Source organism: Neovison vison, chromosome 11 (assembly GCF_020171115.1).
Source record: "Neovison vison isolate M4711 chromosome 11, ASM_NN_V1, whole genome shotgun sequence".
In the NCBI taxonomy this organism is placed as follows: domain Eukaryota; kingdom Metazoa; phylum Chordata; class Mammalia; order Carnivora; family Mustelidae; genus Neogale; species Neogale vison.
In genome coordinates, this window is record NC_058101.1 from 161920847 (window position 1) to 161946806 (window position 25960).

General features: G+C 40.9%; 1 protein-coding gene across 1 annotated transcript; it reads right to left on the minus strand.

The window, feature by feature from the left end:
- Nucleotides 1-833: 833 nt before the first annotated feature.
- On the minus strand, nt 834-5855 carry NEFM (neurofilament medium chain). Its single transcript, XM_044225132.1, has 3 exons — nt 4776-5855; nt 3967-4091; nt 834-2700 (listed from the first exon to the last, which is right to left on the minus strand). Exons 1-3 carry the CDS (start codon nt 5853-5855, stop codon nt 1329-1331), a joined length of 2577 nt encoding a protein of 858 aa, XP_044081067.1. The 3' UTR covers nt 834-1328.
- Between the last annotated feature and the right edge of the window lie 20105 nt (nt 5856-25960).

Genomic DNA, 25960 nt, shown 5'->3' on the forward strand with positions numbered 1-25960 from the left:
CCCTCTCTGTCTCTGCCTGCCTCTCTGCCCACTTGTGATCTGTCTGTCAAATAAATAAATTAAAAAAAATCTGATCTGATTGATAAGAAAAATATGGACTTGAAATAAATAATACGTTAATTAATAAGTTAATAATGGTCTTAAAAGTCTAGAACAGATATGTATTGAAAAGGGAGTGGTATTATTTCCTTGTTTAAGATCAGGCTTTTTTTTTTTTTCCCAAATCTAAAAACACTTCTTTGCCTATATCAGAGAAAAGTGTTTTTCTTTATTTTTGACATTATTTTTCCCCAATAAATAAAACACCAAAAGTATAAATCTCTGTCAACCAAGAATCAATGCTGCAGAAAAGGTATGTGTGTGTGTATGTATGTATGTTTGTGTTTGATATTTCTTGTTAGGACTATTAATGATTTCAGTCCCGCTTTTTCTAGACACATTGTTATAAGTGCCATGATTTTCTTTGTGTCGCAACTCCAAGAAACAAGTTATGGCTCCACTGTCCTCCCTCTCACTTTCAGGTTCTCTGAGTTTTGGGTAGGGTCAAAACATTTGGAAAGGAAGACTTTTATCCCATGAATGTTGCTTTTTTTTAATCTGATGCTTTAATTTTTATTTAAACTGTTAAAGTGAATGTTGGGCTAAATAAAGATTTTGACACCTAAAAACGTTTTTCGGTGTTTAGGTTTTCTCAGTGATCAGGAAAATAATGATAAGAAATGCAGGTCACTTGTAACTCCTCCTTTCCCCCCACCAAATAACCTACTGTAGGAAAAGAAAGGATCAGATAGTGGAGATCACACTTTCAAATGACAGGACACCATGCAATCGACTATGTTTCCAATATGACCTTTATTGAGCAATTACTGCTGTGACATTGAACATCAATCAACGAAAGGTTGCAAACTGTGCATGTCAACGAGGTTCTCCCATGAACAAAAGTCCTTTTTAAATGCACCAGTGAGGTAAACATAATTATTCATATATAGCTTTCTTAAGGCTAAGAGAGTTCTGTGTTTCATTTATTATTTTTGGCTCAGTTGGTTCCTTGCATAATACATCTCAAGACATCCCCCCCACCCCGGAGTGCCCTCCTTCCAACAGCTTAGGAAATCAGCCAATTCCCCAGGTACATACAATATCATGCATTTCAATCACCCAAAGACTGAGGAGGGAGCACCCTGCGCTTGCATGCATTTCCCTCGTATTGCACAAAGTAAAATACAAGTCTGGAGCCCCCATGGGAGAACCCGTTCTGTTTTGAAGCTGTCAATCACATGCATATTAAAATTGTCATATGGCTTAACCTTTTGCAATGGACTCAAATATTAGTCACTCTGGGTGACTTCCTTTACTATGGCGTGTGAAGTGACCTTCTCTACCTTTTTGGTAGATACTAGCTTCTCCTCAAAGGTCTCTTCATGCTCTTCGACCTTTTGAGTGACGGTTACAGATTTAGTGATGTATTTGGTAGCACCATCGCCCCCCTCACTGGTGATTTTTTCTATCTTTTTGGTCACCACCACTTTTTCCTCACTTCTGTCTCCCCCCTTCTTTTCATCTGCCGGGCTCAAGTCTAGCCCATTGGTGACAACCCCTTTCTCCTCTTCTCCCCCACTGCCTTTCTCCTTTGTTTCCTGCTCTTCCTCCTTTCCTTCTACCTCCCCATTTACCGCTATGTCTTCTTTCCTGGATTCCTTGGAACCCTGATCACCGCCTTCCTCCTCACCTCCCCCCTCCTCTTCTGCCTTCTCCTTCTCCTTCGGCTGTGGCTTCTCCTCCTTGGTATCTTTCTCCAAGCTCACCTTTACGGATTTGGTGACGGTGCTCACCTCCACCACTTCCTCCTTTACTGGGGACTCTGCCTTCTTCTTCTCTGGCACATCTTTCGGCTTCTCCTCCTTTTTCTCCACTTTCTCTTCCTTCGGAGATTCCTTTACTTCTTTCTTTTCTTCCTCCACTTTCTCTTCTTCCTTTTTCTGCTCGGCTTTCTCAGCTCCTTTCTCATCTGCCTTTGGTTTCACCTCTTCCACCGGTGACTTTGGCATGGGAGACTTGGCCTTCTCTGGCTTTTCTGCCTTGGCTTCTGCCACCAGCTCTTCCTTGGGAGCAACCTCTTCACGCTTTTCTTCCGTTTTCTTTTCATCCTCAGCTTCAGCTTCTTCTCCTTCACCTTCGGCCTCTGTTTCCCCTTCTTCTTCCTGTTCCCCCTCCTCTTTTTCACTAGAACCTTCCTTCTCGGATCCTCCTTCTTCGGCTTGGTCTGACTTAGCACCCTCCTCTTCCTCCTCTTCCTCCTCTTGGCCTTCCTCTTCCTCCTTTTCTCCTTCTTCCTCCTCTTTCAGTTCAGGTGCAGCCGCTTTCACTGGAGACTTTTTGGTAGCCACGACTTCTTCTTCTTCAGCTTGCCCCTCTTCCTTTTCTTCTGCCTCTTCTTCCTTCTCCTCTTTCATGGACGCTGCCCTCTCCTCTGCAATGGCTATCAGGGCCTCTTCCATTTCTGATTTCTCATCTTCCACTTTGGTTTCTTCTATGATCTCCTCGACAAATTTGTGTTGGACCTTTAGCTTAGGAGCCTCTACCTTGGTTTTCTGAATCTTACTGGATATTGTGACTGAGGGTTGTCGGTGTGGATACAGTGGCCCAGTGATGCTTCCTGCAAATGTGCTAAATCTGGTCTCTTCACCCTCCAGTAGTTTTCTGAGGACCGAATCAAAAAAGACAAGACATAATTAAAATCTTGGTGGCCTTCTGAGTTTCATTACGTTATGGGTAATGCAGCAGATACCTTTCAACAAACAGAATCACACAGATAAAAGATTCTGTCAAACCAGTGTGATACCTGCTATCATTTCGCTGGTCTACAGCATCTTATCTGGAGATTCTCAGGGCCCACCGGCCAATCACTTGCTGCAGTAGCTGACCACACCCAACAGTCCACTAACACACCGAGCCGCCAAATCTCAGCTCTGCGGCAGTCTATTTGCTGCCCTGTGAATATGCTGAAAAGCTCCCTCATGGCAAAAAAACCTTAGTGACCTTCTTGAGCACGTGGACTTTAAGGATGTACACTAAATTTCCCTTTGCAAATATGATGTTCAACAAATGTAGAAAACCATTTAGCATGTATCAGAATTTGGCATATATCAAGTTGTAAATTGGTCTGCAATTTTAATCATAAGGCGTCTACTGAATATAGTTATTCAGCTTTCCTGAAGAGAGAGAGCTCTGAATGCAATTTATTCCTGTAATGTTATGATGATGACCTTTTGGTAGTAGAGAGTGTGTTTAGTCAAGGATTTTCTCCTATGAACTTAGTCATCAGTAAGGTGACATCAGCTAGCAGACCTATAATCTTTTTTCTTTTCTTTCTCTGGTTGTGCATCTAGGTCTGTAGATATAAATCTAAATAAAATAGAATATACATATTTTCTCTCTCCATTCTATCTAATATATCTAATATATTCTGTCTAATATATGTGTATATATCTATCCTATCAATCTATAGCTGTTCTCAGCCAGATGATGGCAATAGTAAGCTGTAACGGAGAAACAGAAATTGAATGTCCTGGAATTTGCCCTTGACATTATAAAATCAAAAAGCTGAAACCACGATATGAAATAGTAAAAACTAAAATTCCGTTTTTGCTTCAAACAGTTGGAAAACACTTTTCACTAAAATGAAAAAGTTAAAGCAAAAGCACTGAAATCAATCAGCGCTGTCCCTCAAAACATTTTATTTAAATACTCATTTTAACTAATGTTTACTCTTTAAAAGCTGTGTGGAGAGGTAAAACCACATTTACAATTCTTCAGAATAATTTTTTTTTAAATTAAAAAAGAAAGCCAGGCACTGATTTAAGATTCCTGCCACCTGCTTGCTTTAACTTAAGTGATGGGGGTTGTGCCACAACAGCCTCCGCAGTGCGGTAAGTATTTCCGACCGGTCCGTAGTGAGCACGGTACCTGTACGCAGCGATCTCAATGTCCAGAGCCATCTTGACGTTGAGGAGGTCCTGGTATTCTCGCAAATGACGAGCCATTTCCCACTTTGTGCCCCGGAGCTCATTTTCCAACTGCTGGATCGTGTCCTGAAATAGACACAGGCATAGACTCGTCCAACAGCAACTTCTTTCACAAACCACTTGCTACCCCTCCCTCTACTTCTCTCCAGTTCTGTAAACCCTGTAGCTTCCAGTCCCTTAAAACTAAAAACAGAAAAAACGAAGGAACTATTAAATAAACAGGATCAATTAGACAATATGAGATTTTCTGGGCACACCATGCATTGAGACCAGTGGATCCAGAATTCGTCTCAGCAGGGAAAAAAAAAAAAGTTCGGGAAAACCCCTCGGGCGACCTGGCTCTTCTTATCTGAGCTTTTTTGGGGTGAAGCCAATTTTAAGTGTTCTTCTGATCACGGCGGTAAAAGTTGAGAATATATGAGTTTCTGCACAAGCTATCCTAAACTTGCTGCTCTGTCAACTACCCGAATATGTATCTCCTACTTTAAAACGACACCTCCCGAGAAAAAAAGCAGCTTTAGTAAAATGTCAGGGATCTTAAGAACTGGAGATGGTGGGTGCGGGAGGAGTGAAGAAGGATGGGGAGGGGCGAGGACGCTTTGCGCATAGAACTTGCTCCGTGCAGCACGAGCGCACTGGCCAGCGGCCACCAGGGAGCGCGGCGGAGAGCGCGCCGGGTCGCGTGCCTGAGCGTCGGGGGCGCGCGGCGCTGGCGCTGGCGCAGGCTGGCCGCGCAGCCGCGGTTCCTACCTGGTAGCTGCTGAGGTCGTGGTTATGGCGCTCCTCGATGTCGCTGAGCTGCCGCTCCAGGGACTCCTTGGTACCGCGCACTGACTCGAGCTCGATGCTCTTGGACTGCAGCTGGCGCCGATACTCGGCGATCTCTTCCTTGGCGGAGCGGATAGCCTCCTTGTTTTGCTCGGCCGCCTCCGTGAGCTTGGCGTAGCGGCACTTAAACCACTCTTCCGCCTGGTGCATGTTCTGGTCAGAGTGGCATTCGAGCTGGGAGCGGATCTCTTTCAGCGCCGACGAGATGTCTGTCTTCAGGTAGTCTTTGCGCTCCACCGTGATGTGCGACGCCTGGATCTGGGCCAGCAGGTCGGCCACCTCCTCCTCGTGATTGCTCCGCAGGAAGGCCACCTCATCCTGCAGCGACTGCACCTTCTTGTCCAGCTCCACCTTGACCAGCGACGCCTCCTCGATGTCTTTGCGCAGCGCGCGGATGGCCGCCTCAGTGTCGTCGCGCAGTCGTGCCTCCTCCTCGAAGCGCTCCTTGAGCCGGTGGATGTCTTCTTCCAGGTGATCCGAGTCCAGCTGCACCTGAGCCTTCTCGTGATTGACCAGCTCGAGGGTGGCGCGCAGCTCGCGGATCTCCTGGTCGTACGCGTCGCCCAGCTGGGCGTGCGAGGCCTGTTTCTGCCGCAGCGCCTGGATCTCTGCCTCGATCTCCTTGTTCTGCTGCTCTAGGTAGTGCACCTTCTCGATGTATCCCGCGAAGCGGTCGTTCAGCCCCTGCAGCTGCTCCTTCTCGTTGGAGCGGGACAGCTTGTAGTCGCCCCCCGGCCCGGAGCCGCCGTTGAGCAGCGACGAAGACTGGCTGAAATCAAGGCTGCTCTCGGCAGAGCTGAGCATGGCCGAGCTGTAGGTGAGGCGCGGGCCAAGCGCGCTGCGCTTGTAGGAGGAGGACACGGTGCTGGGCGAGCCGCGGGACCACGACTGCGAGCGGAAGCCGCTGGACGGGGAGCCACTGATGCGGCTGAAGCTCGAGCGGGTCTCGGTGACCCGCCGGTAGGCGGACGGGTTACCCAGCGAGTCCAACGTGTAGCTCATCTTGGAGGCCTCGGGGCGTGTGGCTGTCACAGCGTTGTGCCGGTCTCGCCGCAGCCCATTTATAGCCGCGGCGGCTGGTCCCGGGCCAGGGCCCCGCCCCGTGGAGGCGGCGGCCGAGGAGGCGGGGACTGCGGGCACCGGGCCGGGGGAGATGAGGGGGGTAAAGACAGCCTAGCAGTGATTCAGCGCCCGCTCCACGTGGGCCCGCGCTGCATCGGACCCCGGACTTTGCTGCCTGGTCCCGGCCCCTCCCCCAACTTTTCTCTCGGTCCCAGACCACTTGTAGTCCCCCAAGACCCCTGTCTCCATTTCTCTTCGCCTTCGGATAGCCTTTTAAAGCCTCGGTGCGAGTATTCACCCAACGCCTTTTCTTTGTCTCGTCACTCTTCTACCCGTCGGGCAGCTTTTCTCCCGACCCCCTGACCACCTTGTTCTTTTCTTAGACCCGAGGCTTTCTTTTCTTTTGCCTTTTCTCCATTACTTTTTTCTTTACCCATCTTCTGTGATGAATCTCCTCCCCTTCTTTTGGGCATCTCTTTGCTCGCCCACTTTAGCCTTCTTTAGTCCCACTCACTCCGCCCTTCTGAGTCCCTTCCTCCTGGGTCCTCTTCTTCCCACCCTTACCTTCTCTCCTACTCCTTCCTCCCCTCCCCCTTCTTTCCTGCTCTCCCCCTACTCTCCTCCCCTCCCCCACCCTCAATCCCCTCGCCTCCCTCCCCTTCCCCCACACCTCCTTTTAAAGCAGCCCGAGTTGAGCGCAAGCCCAGAGTTGGGCCTAGAAGAAAAAAGCAAAAAGACTTTGAAGAACTGTCGGGCAGAAGGCTTCGGGAAGGGGACAAAGAGGATGGGCCTGGGTAGTTATTTGTATTAAAAGTGGGATGTGGCGCTACATTCTACTTAACGTTTGGGAAACGTCCGCAGCTTCCGCAGGGGCAGAAGGTAAGGCGCTTGTGATTGCTATGGCGCCGGCAGCACCAAGGACAGCGCCCAGGTGGGCGAGCCGGGAGACTTCGCTGCCCTGGGGGCTTGTCACCCAGATGGGCTTGTCAGGTTGGCCGGGGTTTCCTTCCTCCTCTTCTCCCCGAGTAAATACAATTAAAGCCTGTTTGTAGTGACTCTGTTTGCAGGAGCCAAGCTGGAATCGAACACTAAGATTTCTCTGCAATGCAGAGTTGGCACAATGAACCGATTGCAGATTTTGAAAACAACTAAAATTCATTTAAGTCAGGTAACAGAAATAATATACTTGTAGCCCCATTTGAGTTTTCTAACGTATGATAGATGCAAGAAATCAAGAGATAAAGGGACTGAAATTTGAAGGTCAAATATTCCGTGGAAAGGGGAATTTGAAATCTGCTGAGGTGAAAGTCCAGGGGAGTATAGTTTATGAGAAGTTTGAACACAAACAATTGCTTTGTCATCATTCTGTTCAGTACTCCCTGTATGTAACCGCAGTGATTGAAAAGCACCTGAATTAATTTAAAATTAATTTAAAAGTTGCCAAACAGATTCATCACAACCTTGAATTAAACCAGATTTTTTCCCCTCCATTTAAGGTAAATTTCCTCATTTAGATATTAATGACTGATTTGGAATAGATTTTCCATATCTTTTAACATGTTTATTTCAACAAGGCATCTACATAGACTTCTGATGTCTGGTGCACTGTTAACTGGTAAAATGCTCCTTTATTTTACATAGTGCTTTGGGGTAATTCAGGGTAAAAAAGTTCAGAATCCTGCAAGACAAAGTGAAGAGTAGAGTGTAAGACTGATGACCAAGTTTTCTGAGGCCATAGGCACAAGTGATTGCCTGTGAAATGCTTGGTATGGCTGAAAAGAATCACTGCTTGTGAAAAGCAGACACCCAGACTTAAATATTTTCCTTTCACAACATGCTTTCTTTAGGGCTTGTGGTTTTCTTTTCTTTTCTTTCTTTCTTTCTTTCTTTTTTTTTTTTTTAATGACGTGGTCATGCCAATCAAGTTTCTAGAGGTTTATTATTATTTTTTTTTATTTTCATGAGATCTCTTGGCCCATTTGTATTTTAAAATAGAAGGGGTTAATGTAGGGAGTTACTTTTAGCTCATTAATGTGAAACTGCAGCATTGCGGGCTGTGTGGGGGAAGGATGTTCTAGTTTGCTGAGTGACAGGTTATCTTTCAGGCAAGGAGAGCCCATGTCTCAAGCTGTTAGGAAAGGCATTTGAGGAGCTAGGGGATCAACTTGGGACTATTGGAAAAAAAAGGGGGGGGGAGGAATTTTTGCTTTGATGGATACAAAAAGGAAAAGAGAAAGAAAATTTTCTGCCTTTCTGTAAAGTACTGCCAATTTCCAGGTTGGAAGGGTGACATCAGATAAGGCCAAATGCTAATTATGTGGTAATTATACCTTAGTTACTTATTACTTTTTGCTTTTGTTAAAAAATTTAAAAAGCCCTTGGGGGCTTCATGTTGCCTTCGCTCTGGAAGGACTTTCTGCAGTGAGAGCAAATGGTTAACAGGCAGACTGCTGCTGTTAGTTTTCTTTGGGGTTTTTAGAAATGAGATGACTCTGCAGAGAGACATTTACAAGGAAACACATGTCTAACTTCACAATTAGCCCGTTTTGCCTTGTATCTAAACTAGCTCAGAAATTGTTAAGCTTCCAGCTGGTTGCAGAAGGAGGAAAGCATTGCGTATAAACAAAATACTGGCCAATTATTCAGGCTAAATTCAGTTAGTGACTATAACTTATAATTGTAACTTTGGTGTCATATGAAGTATTGTTCAGTCTGGTCACAATAGGATAACCAAGAGAATTATATCAGTCACCTCTTTCAGGGAGAAAAGTTCCCATGGCTTAAAAAATGATTGGTCCAATTCCATACTGACTGAGATGTTTTATTTTATATTAAACTTTTTACTTTATTCACTCTTTCTGAAGGTGACTTGAAGGTTATGCTCATCAATGAATTTAGTATAGAATCTTATTAAAGAAAGCCATAGCATTCATTTTTCCATCTTTGTCTTATTTTAAAAGAACATTTACCATCCTCATATTTTCCATAGAAAAAAATACAGTTTTGTATTTTTACTCTAATGACACTAAGGCTATGGACTCTTCTGAAAATATTAGCAAGAAAGAAAAAAACCCATGAGGATTTATCTGAATTTGCAACACTGTTCAGTTTGACTATTAATTCTACTTTTAGAATTTATCCTAAATAGGGAAGTTACGGATATGATTTGGATATAAGACGTTTTTAATTAAATTGTCTCTAGATTGTTGTACCATAAGCTACGGTGTGTTTTTAATCACTTCATAGGGATATACAAGAGCAGGCTCTGTGTTCCTTCAGTAAGTAAAGTGCAAAGATTAACTTTGTAGTTAAGAGATAGCTATCCTGAGGGCTTATCTAATGATAATGGGAGAAATACCCTTTGTATAAAGCATTTATTCATTGACTCAAAAAATAAGATTAGAAAAAATGAGGAGTTGAGTATTTTCTTCCTTCTTTCCATATTTCTTTCCATTTAAAAGAATACTTTTTGATGCACAAGAATGAAAGGAGGATGGGCTATGGGAATGAAGGAGCAAGCAAGATGCTCTAGATGGAAGATACCACTGTCAGATTGGTAGGCTGAATCTATCTAAGATTAATAAAATAATCCATACTTTCTTCCATCCTGCTGCAATGTCTTGAACTTGGTCATTTTGCCTGGAATCTGATTCTAGAAGTAGTGACAAATAATTGTTTAAAAATTGTCCTTTTCTAATTATTTAAGGCATTGTTGGTGTAGGAAGGTCCTGACTGAGTACCCTGGAGTGAGGACAGAAAGAAAATGAGAAGTGTAAGAATTCTTTCTACTTTAGCCTTGGGATGTCAAACTTTAGAAGCAGCCTGGTCTATTTCAGATATTGAAAGCAAAATAAAAATATCCTTGGGAAAAAGCTGTTTCTTGTCAGGAAAATGGGATGTACATGCCCCTATTGTCTTTAATTAAACAAATTCACTGAACCACAGTGTCTTTTTTCTAACATTAGACCCTGAAATGGTGTTTGGTTCCATTGCCAAATATTGTTATTCATTAAATATTGCCTTCTATTTCTGTCAGTGGCTGTTTTTATGGAGAGTTAATTGAAGCATTAAAAAAATTAAAAAAATATTTTACATCTTTCTGTTGTTCCAAATATAAGCTTAATCAGCTTCAAAATTCTGTATTTAGAAATTTCGTATTTTATGGGGGAAAGGTTTACCTTTGGCTTTAAGGTAGATTGCTGAGTTTTTTGCTGTGTAATGCCTTCACCCCACCACCGAGAATCAGTCCTGTGGAAGCCAGAGGAGGAGGACATAGAATTTTTAAAAAGTATTTAAGTTACCCTTGCTAAAAGTGATTCTAAAAATAAAGTCCAATAGATGCAAAAGAAAAATGCTGTGTTAATTTCTAGCAATTTTTAAAATTTGACATATTGGCTTTACTTGTAAAGTGGATGCCATGCACTTGAATTTTTCAAACCCTGCATTGCACGTAACTTTGCATCAGGACAGCCATGTAATATTTATGACATATTTTATCCAAGCTTACCCAGGCCTTAGCAAGAGACATAATTCTTTTATTAGAAACTCTTAATTAAAATGGGCTTTGTAAAACTAGAGCAGATCAATGATCTATTATCTTTGAACCAAATTTCTGAGCAGAGCTGAACCTAGGGATATAAAACAAAGTCAGAAAGATGCCCCACCTAAGAATGAAGTCTCATCAGCTCAGGACTGGTTCTTACCTCACAATCTCTGTGATTCTCCAAAGCAGTCTTCTTTCATAATCCTCAGAAAATAGGCACACTACCATATCTATTTCTTTTCACCACAGTTGCCAAGAGCACATATATTTTAGAATACTTTCACTCACCTTTTTGGGTTAAAGTTAACAAATACTTAAGTATAGAAATCTACAAACAGCAGAGAAACAATTTAAATATTCTCTGTCATCTTCTTCCCTATAATTTAAACATCAATGGGATCTTTCTGTTATATAATTCCCTACCCTGCTTTGTAAAACAAATGTCTGAATATGTAATTTGGTATCTTAGAGGAAAGAATGCTATATTGTATACCAGGCATCTTGGCTTCTTGTCAACTATATGATTTTTAATTTCCTCTTAAAAAAACCCCCAACACTTTTATGGGCCTTATAGATCAAGAATGATAACATAATAAAGACAATATAATAGTAATGATAACAGATCAGGAATATCTAATTGGGCCTGAGTATTAATTTCTCTTTCTTTCTGTCTGCCTTTCTTTCTTCTTGCTGGTTGAGAGGAGTGCCATCGTGAAGTTGAAGGTGGTTATTTGACAATCAGAGTGGTGCCCCATAATCTGGCCTAGTCAGACCTGAGTATTATATGCTTTTACACTTAATGGTGCCCTCAATCCCAAAGCCGCCATCATCATCATCACCACCATTGGATTTTACGTGTGAATAACGTTTTACATAAAAGAAGCAAAATAAAACTTTGTTATCTCATCTGGAATGAGCAAGGGGTTGGGGCAGGGGTGTGTGTGTGTGTGTGTGTGTATGTAAATAAGGTAGAACCTGAATTACTTTTCCGATTTTATAGTTGGTGGGATCCATTAAGAGATTTGCCCAAGGTCACACATTTGGTAAGTGGTGGGGCCAGGACCAGAATTCAGAATTTTTGATACTAGTGCTAACATTAAAAAACAAAAACAAAAACAAAAGCCTTAAATGCTCTCAGTACGTCCAATCCAGGCTCCATCGGTATGAAAAAATTAAAAATAGGCAGGTATTAGTCGTCTCAGTAACTGGTATTTTTGAGTGCTTACTAGGTGCTGAGCACTGTGCCAAGACTTCATTGGATTATCTCATTTAACTATCACAACAACCCTGCGTGGTGACGCAATTATTTATTATTTTTTAAAGATTTATGTATTCATTTGAGAGAGAGAGAGTAGGGGGGGGGAGCAGAGGCAGAAAGAGAGAATCCCAAGCAGATTCCCCGCTGAGTGCAGAGCCCCACAGGGGCCGAGCGCGATCCCAGGACCCTGAGATCCTAACCTGAGCTGAAATCAAGAGTTGGATGCTCAACCCACTGAGCCACCCCAGTGCCCCAGGTGATGCTATTATTAGCTCTTTTGTAGAAAAAGCAACTGAGCATGTAGGCACCAGGAGGCTAAGCACCACACACAGCTAGGCAATCGTGGAACTGAGATACGGATGCAGGAACGTCAGACTCCGGAGGGAGGATGGTGGGCACCACGAAGTCACATAGATTGAAGGCCAGGCAGTCCATCTCAAGGATCTCATTTAAAAGCTATGGTGTAACTGTCAGATCATGTTATGAAAATCTAGGGCACACACTCTACATTCTTTTGCAGACTTTTTTCCTATTTATACAAAAATAAAATATTTCCGTATTTTCCCAGATGAACACTGTTTCTTGGTTTGTGACTGTATTAAAGATATTAAAAATGAAAACTTATGAATTACTTGTCTTTGTTATTTTTTTCCCCCTCTTAGTTAATTTTCCACATAATCTGAAGGATATCCATTTCATTCTAGTCCGTGATCCATGGCTAATATCCCTAATCATTTGATCCATTATTTTACCCGATATCTATCATTCATCTTTGCATGCACTTTTGGATTAGTTTCTAGGAGATTTTAATTCATACTATACATTAATTTATCATCATTCTCATTCATTTACTAATATATATTTATATGCATTCAAATTAAAAAGAAAAAAATTATCATTCTGTAGTCACAGTTTTTTGTAAATATCACTCTTTAACCTAAATTTACTTTGAGAGATCCAATAATGAACACTTGAGTCTTGGCAGAAGGAAGCACTTGGCCCGCAGTCTTCACCAGCGAAGGTTTACAACGGGATGGTTGGTGAGGAAGCAGCTTTTCAAATCTATTAAAGCGAGAAGAGATAGCCATGAATAATTTTAAGTGAGTCTCTTGATCATCTATTTTATATACAAAAATCAGGGTTATATGACTGTATTTATATAGGTTGCCTAGAGACAAGTCAACCTTAATCCATTTTCGTTATTTATGGGATAAAGTGCTCTGACTCACCCTATTTTCATTTATATAAATCTGCTTGGCTTCTGCTTTATCAGATAGGGTCAAGGAAGAGAATTGTTTCTCATTTTTCCTGAACAAAAGTTGACCTTGGAAAGAAACAGCATGTGTCCTGTATTAGTCATTAACAGTCTGCTTCTGGATTTGGATTACATAAAATTATTAGGAAGTGAATGCCTAATGATGAAAATTCTCCTTCAGCCACTGTGAGTCATTTAATACAATTTGCTGTTTTTTCTTGTCCCTTGTTAGCCTACATGATCCTTTCCTTCAGTCAGATTCAATGTGCCTTGGAAATTTGATGCCTCCTTGGAAACTCCAAAGAGTGACACAGGACTACCTTCTTGAACAAGAGGCATGTTCGTGTCATGATGAAGCCATGAGGTGTTTTTGAAGATCTCATATCACATTAATGAGAGCTTTCTGCTTCTGGCTTGCCAGTCTTGTTTGGGCTCCCATGATCTGGTTCTAGTGAAACTCCAATTCTCCAAATCCTTCCCATTGTTTTCAGGTATGAATGCTTCCTCTCAGGCTGAAGCTCAGGGTTTATGGTCTAGTTAGGTGCTACCACCTGCTGGACATTTAAATAACATCTCAACACTGACTAAATTTAATCATTCTAAGTAGCAGATATCAAGTCTTACACATTATTTGTGCATCTCCCAGTGTTTTACAGATAGTGAGTCCCCAATGAATATCTGTTGCATGAATAAGTAAATGAGGTTCTACCTCTTGTCTTAAGACTTTCTTTTTTTTTCCAATTTATTTATTTTCAGAAAAACAGTATTCATTATTTTTTTACCACACCCAGTGCTCCATGCAAGCCGTGCCCTCTATAATACCCACCACCTGGTACCCAACCTCCCACCCCCCGTCACCTAAGACTTTTTTTCAACAAACGCTGGTGTCTTCAGTATCAGGCATTGTACTGGACACCGGGGAATTATATGAAAGATACAATTCCAGCCTGGAAGAAAGAAGTCTTCTTTCTTCTTTCTACATCTTTCTACTGTGGGGGAAGTATGGGGCCACTAGCTCTGTTATGTTAGAGATAAAGAGAGTGTGTTATGGGAGCATGGAGGATGAACAACTAAACCAACTGGTGATAAAGGTGGAAGAGCCTCAGGGAGAGCTTTCTGGAGGAGGTGACACCTGAGGTAAGCTTTGAAGTAGAAGTAAGAGGTGACCAGGTGAAGAAAGGAGAAAAACAACCAAAGGCATCAATGTGAGGGCAAGCACAGGGTGCTCAGAGAGATGCCAGTGACTAGACTAAGGGGAACCATATAGCTCTGGGCTGAAGACGGATGTCTGTTGCCAGGAATAGAGAGATGGGACCATGTAGCATGGGCTGGAGAGAGAAGGACATACCATTCCGGCTGGAGAGAGGGGAACACGTAGCCTGGGATAGGAAGATGGCCCACAGCCAAGGTTGATGAGAAAGGAGACATGCAGCCTAGGTTGGATGTGGATGTGGAGAAGAGACCATGGAAAGCTTCCTATGCCATACCGGGACCTTCGCATTTACCTCATAGCTGATCATAAGGCAGTTAAAACATTAAAGAAAAATTTTAGAAAAATCACATTGAGGGGTGCCTCTGTGGCTTAGTTGGTTAAGGGTCTGCCTTGGGCTCAGGTCATGATCCCAAGGGTCCTGGAATTGATCCCCATGTCTGGCTCACTGCTTGGTGAGGAGTCTGCTTCTCCCCCGGCCTCTGCCCCTTCGCCCTGACCCCCAACACCCTGCTTGTGTGTGTGTGCGCTCTCTATCAAATAAATAAATAAATAAATAAATAAATTTTTTTTAAAAAGGAAAATTACATTGGCAGAAGGAAGCAGAGTTGTTCAGAGGTTGAAAGGGCAGGGAAAACCTTTTGGAGGCTATGGCAATAATCCAGACGAGACTGTTGGAAGATGTAAATCCAGAGGTTGAAAGGGCAGGGAAAACCTTTTGGAGGCTATGGCAATAATCCAGACGAGACTGTTGGAAGATGTGAATCCAGAAAGGTGGGTAAGGAGGGGCAGGGACTGCAAGAGAAAAAACAGAATTTGGAGGAACAGGTGAATGGTGATGTCATCCACTGTTCCCCATGGCTGAAAAGAACACAGATTTATTATCTTACAGTTCTGGAGGTCAGAAGTCTAAAATCAGTCTCAAGTGGGCTAAAATCAAGGGATTGCCCCAGCTGTGCTCCTTCTGGAAGCTCTAGTGGAGAGTCCATTTCCTTGTCTTTCCTAGGTTTTAGAGACTGCCTGCATTCCCTGACACATGGCTCCTTCCTCTGTTTTCAAAACCAGCAGTGATGCATCTTTTCTCTTCTCTGACCTCTGCTCCATCTCACATTTCCTTCATTTCACACTCTGAACCTTCTGCCTTCTTCTTGTAAGACCTTTGTGATTATAACCCCTCTCCGCCGTGCCCCTCCCAGATCATCTCCCTATTTTAGGAGCTGTTCTAGTTTGTTAGGTCTGCCATAACAGAAACCACAGACTGGTTGGCTTAAACAACAGAAACTTACTTTCTCATAGTTCTGGAGGCCGGAAGTGTGAGACTGAAGTGTTGGCATCGGAGGTCTCTCTCGTCAGCTTGCAGATGGCTGCCTTCTTCCTGCGTCCTCACATGGCTTCCCTCTGTGTGTGCACATGTCCAGTGTCTGGTGTCTCTTTTATGTGTCCTCATCTTCCCTTCTTACAAGGATACCAGTCAGATTGGATTAGGGCCCCGTCTAACAACCCCATTTATTTTAACTTAATTACCAACTTAGAGGCCCTGTCTTGAAAGATGTCATATTCTGAGGTACTTGGGGTTAGAGCTTTGACATACCAATTTTACGAGGACAGAGTTTAGTACATAATAGGATCCCTAAGTTAATCACATTGGTAAAGTCTCTTTTGCCATGTAAGGTAAAGTAATCACAGGAGCAGGGACCAGGACGTGGACGTATATGGTGAGGAGCCATTATTCAGTCTAACACAATCTGCATGATATTAAGTATAGGAGGAAAACCAGGTTTAAGGGTAAGGAGAAGTTGGACTGCACAGTACACATTGAATCTGGGGTATCTGTGAGGTAACTAAGTGAAGAATCTTCCAGGTGTTTGAGCTTTCTTGTCTGGTAGCGAAGGTCCTACTCTATATGACCCATAAGACACCTATTAGACCAATAGCCATGTCAGGCTTCTTCATTTGTAAAGCAGTGATAATACTGTTAGCTATTTCATAGAGTGGTTTGAAGACTAAATAAAATAGTGTATTTAGAGTTCTTAACAAATGATAATTTGTCTTCAATAAATGGCATTATTACTACTATTATTATAATGATGACTAACATCACCTCCGAAGTGCTTGGTAGAGCAGCGGACATTTCCCATGTGCTAGGAAAGATTAAAGACAAGTAGATCACGTAACCTTCCATCAAGAGTTTAAAGATTTGTCAGAGAGGCAAGATTTTGCCCCGGGTAAAAGGAAAGTCATTGATGTGCTTTCGCTCACCAGGCTTGGCACTAAAAAAGAATCAAGATGATCATAAATCCATTTAATCAGAATGTTGTTGGGGGTTTGATTTCAGGCACATAGTACAATGTCAAGATAACAGAAAAAATTATTTTCCTAAATGATTGAGTATGTGAATGTGTTTAACAAGACATCCCTCCCACTCTCCCACAAAATTTTCTTGCTTATAGACATGACAGAAAGAGAAAGTTGCCTGATTAGGGTAATACACATAATAAATCATACAGAGCTGATTACTCTCACTTTGCTTTCTTTTTGATTTCCATTTCTTATTACCAGTTTTAAAAGCTATATGTTGATGTGTAATTTGTGAATATGCATTTAGCCTTTAATATAAGTCACATCTTTTTAATTAAGTTTTTATCTTAATTCCAGTATAGTTAACATAGAGTGTTATATTAAGTTTCTGATGTACAATACAGTGATTCAGTACTTCCTCCCAACACCCTGTGCTCCTCACAAGTGCCCTCCTTCATCCCCATACCTAATTCACCTTTCCCCTACATACTTCCCCTCTGGTAACCATCAGTTTTTTCTCTCTAGTTAAGAGTCTGTTTCTGGGTTTGTCCCTCTGTCTCTCTTTATTTTTGTTCATTTGTTTTGTTTCTTAAATTTCATATATGAATGAAATCATATGGTATTCCTTTCTCTGACTGACTTATTTTGTTTAGCATTATAATCTCTAGCCTCAACCATGTTGTTGCAAATAGCAAGATTTCATCTTTTTTTTTTTATGGCTGAGCAATATTGCATTGTGTGTGTATATACGTACATGAATGCACACATATATACAACATACACACACACAAACACATATATGGTATATGTATGTGTATATATACCACATTTTCTTTACAAATCAGATCTTTTTACTTAGAGTTTTCATTTATTTAAGTAATCTCTACACCTAGTGTGGGGCTCGAACTCATGACCTTTGGAGACGAAGAGTTGGCACGCTCTTCCAACGGAGCCAGCCAGGCGCTCCACCAATTAAATCTTTTATCTCAGGGCCACCAATGATGTATCAAGAAAAGCACAAATCAGAAGTTCCATCAGTTTAGGTACAGGAGAGGTCATCTTTTCATGGGAAGAGTTACAATAGCTTGTTGGTACCTGCCTCCCAGGAACTGTCTGTCAACAAGAAGGCACGACCCCCATCTTTGCCTGCGCCCATGACCTTGGACCCGAAGGATCACTTTTTACCAGTGTTCACCAGGATTCCCCTGAGCCCCATCCCCCTGAGGCTGGGGAAGCAGGCCTGGTCAATAAACTACTACTTCTGGAACCCTTAAACACACACACACACACACACCCCTAGAGAATCTGGATCCGTGAGTTCAAATCCTACCTTCACCAATTCCCAGCTGTGCTGATTTAGACAGAGCCACCAATACCTTTTATTCATTAGTTTCTTTAATCTGTACTAAGGTGGGGATAATACCAGTATGCTCTCATGGAGTTGTCTTAGAGTGGTGTTCAATAAATGGTAGCTACTTTAGATTAGACTTTTCTCCATATTTAGGCTTTAACAACTTGATAAGCATTCATTAAGCTCCAATTGTATGCTTGTCATATTTCTGTAAATATCTTACTTAATATTCACATCAGTCAAGTGAGATGATACTATTTTCTTTTTTAATATTATTGTTATTATTAAAGATTTTATTTATTTGAAAGAAAGAGAGAGAGCGTGAGAAGGGGTAGGGTCAGAGGGAGAAACAGACTCCCCACCGAGCAGGGAGCCTAATGCAGGACTCCATCTGGGGGCTCCAGGATCATGACCTGGGCTGGAGGCAGACAGACGCTTAATGACTGAGCCACCCAAGCGCCCATTATTTTCTTTTTTAAAACAGGAAACCAAGACAGAGAACAGAATCCCTGACTGAGGTCTTTGAGGTGGTATAGTGAAAAGGACATCCTACAAATCCAGTGTCTTTTCACTACAATACAGGTGTTGCATATAATCAATGAAAAATTTTTTTCAATAACCCTAAATCCTAATTTCCTTGCTAATGTAATATTTGGATTTTTATCCATTTTGAGTATTTAGGTTTATGCCTTTCAAATCTTTATTTATAGGCAGATCCTATGAATAGGTGAGAATCAGAGGAAGCTTATAAATACATTTGAGCAAAAATAATGTGGGGTGAAAACAGTTATTTATCACAGCATGCTTCTTTATTAAAATATCCGACAGACAGCTTATTATTTTCTTGGCAAACTGCTAAGCTTCCAGAAAAGGATTAGAAAGTCCTTTTTCCCAATGCCATTTGTCTAAAATATTAATTGTCAGAACACTCAAAAACCTTCTGTGCTTGCCAGAGTTTTTTTTTTTTATAATCAGAAAAAAATACTGTAATGTGCAAATCTGAATGCAAATTGCCTCCTGTTTAATTACATTATGGGTGTAAATTGCCCCCAATGCCAAACGTTTCTGCCCTGGATTCTGGAACTATGTGTTGCAATTACATTTTCCAGTGCTCCTTGAAATTTTACAGTGGTAACAAATGTATAATAGCAATAATTATGAAAAGTACTTGCAGCGTGCAGCTTAATTTAAAATCGAGTCTCATGATTCTATATTTGAAATGTAATATCCAATCTTGTCAAATTTCATCAACACCTAAATTAGAACGATTCTTCTGTTCACAACCTCAGGAATGAGAATTGACAAAGTTGTTACATCCAAAGACTGAGGCTCTGGAAATCAGTGGCAGGATAGCACTGACAGGTCAGGTGACCTTGGACTTTCCTTGGTTTTAATTTGCTCATCTGCCAAATGGGAATAATATTGGCTCCACCTCAAAGAGCCTATTGTTTTGAAGAATGAGAGAGCTTCACGAGTTAGGTGGAAAGGCTAAGCTGATGTAATAAGAGATGATGAGAGTGACTAAAATAACAGGAACTTCTTCTTTTCTGTACTCATCCTGAAGGGTAGGTGACCTGCTCTGGTCCATGTAGTCATTTTCAGAGGTTCTAAGTTTTTTGCATCTTGTTTCTTTGCTACACTCTAAGGCAATGTCCTCATCTCTGTGGTCAGAGTTGGGTTTTAGGCAAATCCATGTTCTAACTCACAGGAAGAAGACAGAGCGAGAGGCTCTTGTTTCAGGCCTGGGCCTGGAAGAGACACACATCACTCCTGCTTAGGTACAACTGGTGGGAACAAAGTCACACAGATCAAGCAGCTGCCAGGGCTGCTGGCAAGTGCTGTCTTTGGATTGGCGGCCATAGGCCCAGCTACAATTCTATTACTATAGGATGAAAGAATAGATTTTTGTGCATAAAGAGCAGTCTGCTGTTTAATGTGGATATGAGAGGACTGCTAATGTGCTTCTAAGATGAAAGTAAACAACTGTTATTTGAACTTCTTCTATGAACTAGCCCTGTGTACACCTTGTTGTATTATCTCAGTAGACCTACAAAGTAGATAACATTATCCCACATAAGAAAGTAGAGCTTCAAAGATGTTTTGCAACCTAGCCAAGTTTGGAGGGTTCGTAGTAGTACAGCTGGGATTCAAAGTACACTTATCTGACGCCAAAGCAAGGTATTCTCTACCGTACCAGGGTTCCAATTCATTTTAATGCATTGGTTGGGCCAGAGGGCACAAAGCTTAGAATTTTCTTATTATAGTGTTCTGTTCCTCCTGCATGGTTTATACATGACTCAACTCCTATCCAAATTCTGTCTACTGGGTGACAGCTCAACTTTTACCTTCTCATGAAGACTGCTGCCTTTTTTCTCCTCTTCTTTAAGTTTCTTCAGCACCATGGTTGATATCACAAAATTTAGGGATTATCCTGGCTCCTATTGTTTTAATTGTTTTATACTGCACATGGGAAAAAATCTTGTTCCTACAGTGGAAGTTTCTACTCATTAAAGTCACCTCTCTCAAGACCTGTCCTGAATTCTGCTTTATTCTCCCCACTCTCTCCTCCACCCCTTGCTAGTGCACAGAATAGTAAGTAGCAGTAAATGCTTTATAAATAGACATACTGAATTAAACAAAAGCAAAGAGAGCTCCAGAGTTAAAATTTCCCAGACTCAGAGGAAACGGGGTTTTGACTTGTCTTTTTCTCGCCTCCTGATTGGCAACTTCCTTAAAAGTTTGCTTAAATTTAGATTTTGACTTCTTAATCTTTGGTCATTCACTTAAGAACTCCTTTCTAAAGCCAAGTATATAGGTCAAGCAAAATCAAAACCAAATTGGCAAGAGCCAAGAATTATGGCTGTTTCAGATGTCTGCTTTGCACGAATGATAACTGGCAAGCAATGAAACTCCTGACTTCTCCTCATACTTCTGTTTGTCTCCCGTGTTTATCAAGGTGGCATATAGCCACATCATCTTTCTCAAGTAAATTTTAATTGGGAAATTGGGAACAATGACAGGAATGATTATGCATTTCAGAATTTTATATACATAGTAATTGGCCAAAGAGCAGTTGGTGACCAGGTGGTAAACAGGAAAGTGAGTGAAGAAAAAAAATATTTCTTTTTCCATTGATTTCTTTTAATCAATATGCAGAAAGCAGTTGATGTTGATCTTTTGGATCCCAAAGGAAAATCCTTACCTTGAGCTGCTATATATACCACATGCTGGGCACTATGGACACTCATCAACTTCATTGATCGCCCTTTTGATTTTGCTTGCTGCTGATCTTCAGTTATTGTCATGCGTTTATATAAGTGGATCTGCATAGAGGACGAGAAAAGGGAAGAAGAGCCCTCTGGGGACTGTTGATTCTGTTGGGGACAGTCGCTGGGAGCCAGAACCTCCTATTTTTAGAAGAGGTCTCTTAAGAGGGGAGGCCTTCCAAACCAATGTTGTTGATGTTATTTTTAAAGGAGTCTACTCTATCCCTGGGTGTCAGAGACCACTGTAATGAGTCCAAGTGTGTATTGCTTCAGAAATCAAAGTTTAGCACTCAATATCTTGGCTTGGGTTGCTTCTTGGCTTCTAACACAGTTATTTGAAACAACAACAACTGTGTGTGGGTTCTTGTTAGAAAGGTAATAAAAACAGTGACTGTAACACATGTCATTTTAAAAAATTAAGCATTTATACCACATTTTATATTTCCAAAGTGATCTGAAAGCACCCATATTTGTTGTCAGCAACAATGCTTTTGTGAGCCATATTTGTGAAAGTACTGAACTCTGCTTTGGGAGAGGGAGGTGGAGGATGATTAACAGTGTTGTAAGTATTAGTGAACAAGGGTTGGGAGCCATTCTTATGCCTTACTTTTTGTTAGTCCCTGGTTTGTGGTGATCTTATTGATGGAACAAAATGGTAGAGTCTAGGGATTGAGAAGTTTTTGAAAGCTTGAATCTGGCATAATTGCAACAAAATAGTCTGAGGTAGGTCGAAATTAGCTTACTCTAAAAAAACCTACCAAGAGGAAAGTCCACTTTGAGTTACAATAAAGTAGTTTCTTAAGTGGGTGAATAAAGACTACTAAAAATGTAGGAGCATCTTTTAGGGTCATGCTAAATACCTCATTAAAATTCACAACATAAAAAAGTCATTCCCAGAAATACTGATATCTTTTTCTCTGGAATCTTAGTGAAAGGTCCAGAAATACTATATAATTTGTTAGTTATCGCATTATTTTCCACCCAGTTTATAAGTTAATTATTACCTCCTAAGAGAATTATTACCTTTTGCTTACTGCTCCTCTGGCTCCCTTTTGGTAACTGTTCACCATAATCTGTGATAATGTGTACTTCTCATAATTAAAAATTTCCTTCATCCTTCTAGTACCCTAGACTCTTTCTTTGCCTGGTACTAATTAGGTCATGAAAATAAAGAAAAATCTCTTCAATCCAGGGTTATTGGCAATTTGAGCCACATTAATTGCTCAACTTCTTTCGTAAATGATTTTGGTCAATTTCATCTTTATAAACAGACCCACAGACCTGTGTTCGTTCATTCATTCATTCATTTATTCATTTACTTATTCATTCATTCATTTGACTAGTCAGTTATCATACATTTGGATTCTATAATGATTAAAGTATTGGGTTAGGAGCCATGAGTTTTCGCCATTGGCCTCAGGCATAGAGCTAGAAATGGGTCCAGCTTAGATCTGAATATTGTCAGACATTTTTTGATGATAAATGAAGGCTTGCCTCAGAATGTAACAGCGACTAAGAATAGAGCCCTCCTACAGTTCAACTGTTATCCCATTTTCCTTTACAATGTTCCAGACACTGTGGTCTTTCTGGAAAATCAGAAACAAATAAGATTAGGCCTATGTTCTGAGGAAACCACAGTGAAAGCAGACACTGGAATTATGGCAAATAGAGTACTCTGTACCTGGGAGCAGTCGTATACGAAGGTCAGTTGTATTCTGCACATTATGTACATTAGCTTTAATTCTCCAAATGACACTATAAGGTCAATATTGTTCTCACTGTATAGATTAAAAACTGAGGTTCCAAGGAGTGTCATAGCTACTAAAGCGATGTTCTTTCCAGAATATACTTTTTCTCATGCAGATTCCTCAGGTTATACCCATCTGGGTAGTACTATAGAGTTCTTATGACAGTAGATAGAGGTGGGATTTTTCTGGATTATCCGTGTATGTCATGAGCCTCAGTCAACTTCTAAGTCTTTCTATCTGGATCAAATGATGTGATCAAATTGGGAATGTGTGTGATTTTCACAATATTTGTTCTTCCAATCCATGAGCATGGAACGTTTTTCCATTTCCTTGTGTCTTCCACAATTCCTTTCATGAGTACTTTAAAGTTTTCTGAGTATGGATTCTTTGCTCCTTTAGTTAGGTTTATTCTTAGGTATCTTATGGTTTTGGGTACGATTGTAAATAGGATCGACTCCTTAATTTCTCTTTCTTCTGTCTGGTCTTCTGTCTTGTTGTTGGTGCGTATGAGGGTGGGCTGGGAAGTGTGTGGGTATTTTACTTTGTTACTGAATGCTACCTTCATCCATTCATTTACTGAAGAATATCCTTTGCTTTTTTTTTTAAACTAGGTATTTTATTTATTTTTAAATTAATTATTTTTTAACATATAATGTATTATTAATCCCAGGAGTACAGGTCTGTGAATCGTCAGACTTACATACTTCATAGCACTCACCATATCATATACCCTCCCCAATGCACATAACCCAACCACCCTCTCCATACCCTCCCTCCCCTCAGCAACCCTCTGTCTGTTTTGTAAGATTAAGAGTCTCTTATGGTTTGTCTCCCTCTTGATCCCATCTTGTTTCATTTTTTTATTCCCGACCCCCCAAGCCCCCCATTCTGCCTCTCAAATTTCTCACATCAGGGAGATTATATGATAATTGTCTTTCTCTGATTGACTTATTTCACTCAGCATAATAGCCTCAAGTTCTATTCATGTCATTGCAAATGGCAAGATTTCATTTCTTTTGATGGCTGCATAGTATTCCATTATATATATATATGTATATATATATGACTTCTTCTTTATCTGTTCATCTTTTGATGGACATCTAGGTTCTTTCCATAGTTTGGCTATCATGGACATTGCTGCTCTAAACATTTGACTGCACATGCCCCTCAGATCACTACATTTGTATCTTTAGGGTAAATACCCAGTAGTGCAATTGCTGGATCATAGGGTATCTCTATTTTGAGGAACCTCCATGCTGTTTTCCAGAGTGACTATACTAGCTTGCATTCCCACCAGCAGTGTAGGAGGGTTCCCCTTTCTCCACATCCTCTCTAATGTCTGTCATTTCCTGACTTGTTAATTTTAGCCATTCTGACTGGTGTGAGGTGGTATCTCATTGTGGTTTTGATTTGTATTTCCCTGATGATGAGTGATGTTCATGTGTCTGTTGGCCATCTGGATGTCTTCTTTGCAGAAATATCTGTTCATGTCCTCTGTCCATTTCTTGATTGGAGTATTTGTTTTTTGGGTGTTGAGTTTGATAATTTCTTTATAGATTTTGGATACTAGCTCTTTATCTGATATGTCATTTGTGAATATCTTCTCCCATTCTGTCAGTTGTCTTTTGGTTTTGTTGACTATTTCCTTTGCTATGCAAAAGCTTTTGATCTTGATGAAATCCCAATAGTTCATTTTTGCCCTTGCTTCCCTTGCTTTTGGCAATGTTTCTAGGAAGAAATTGCTGTGGCTGAGGTCAAAGAGGTTGCTCCTCCAACATTTTGATGGGTTCCTTTCTCACATTGAGGTCCTTCATCCATTTTGGGTCTATTTTTATGTGTGGTGTAAGAAAATGGTCCAGTTTCATTTTTCTGCATGTGGCCGTCCAATTTTTCCAACACCATTTGTTGAAAAGACTGTCTTTTTTCCATTGGACACTATTTCCTGCTTTGTCAAAGATTAGTTGACCATTGAGTTGAGGGTCTATTTCTGGGTTCTCTGTTCTGTTCCACTGATGTATTTGTCTGTTTTTGTGCCGGTACCATACTGTCTTGATGATGACAGCTTTGTAATAGAGCTTGAAGTCTGGAGTTGTGATGCCACCAACTTTGGCTTTATTTTTCAACATTCCTTTGGCTATTCAGGATCTTTTTTGGATCCATATACATTTTAGGATTATTTGTTCCATTTCTTTGAAAAAAAATGGATGGTATTTTGATAGGGATTGCATTAAATATGTATATTGCTTTAGGTAGCATAGACATTTTCACAATATTTGTTCTTCCAATCCATGAGCATGGAACGTTTTTCCATTTCCTTGTGTCTTACTCAATTCCTTTCATGAGTATTTTATAATTTTCTGAGTACAGATTCTTTGCCTCTTTAGTTAGGTTTATTCCTAGGTATCTTATGGTTTTGGGTGTAATTGTAAATAGGATCAACTCCTTAATTTCTCTTTCTTTTGTCTTGTTGTTTGTGTATAGAAATGCAACTGATTTCTGTGCATTGATTTTATATCCTGACACTTTACTGATTCCTGTATGAGTTCTAGCAGTTTTGGAGTGGAGTCTTTTGGGTTTTCCACATAAAGTATCATATCATCTTCAAAAAGTGAGAGTTTAACTTCTTCTTTGCTGATTCAGATGCATTTTATTTCTTTTTGTTGTCTGATTGCTGAGGCTAGGACTTCTAGTACTGTGTTGAATATAAGTGTTGACAGTGGCCATCCCTGCCGTGTTCCTGATCTTGGCAGAGAAGCTCTCAGATTTTCCCCAGTGAGAACAATATTTGCTGTGGGTTTTTCATAGATGACTTTGATGATATTGAGGTATGTACCCTCTATCCCTACACTTTGGAGAGTTTTGATCAAGAAAGTACGCTGTACTTTGTCAAATGCTTTTTCAGTGGCTATTGACAGGATCATATGGTTCTTGTTTTTTCTTTGATTAATGTATTGTATCACATTGATTGATTTGCAGATTTTGAACCAAACTTACTGCCCAGGAATAAATACCACTTGGTGGTGGTGAATAATCTGTTTAATGTACTGTTGGATCCTACTGGCTAGTATTTTGGTGAGAATTTTCGCATCTGTGTTCATCAAGGATATTGGTCTGTA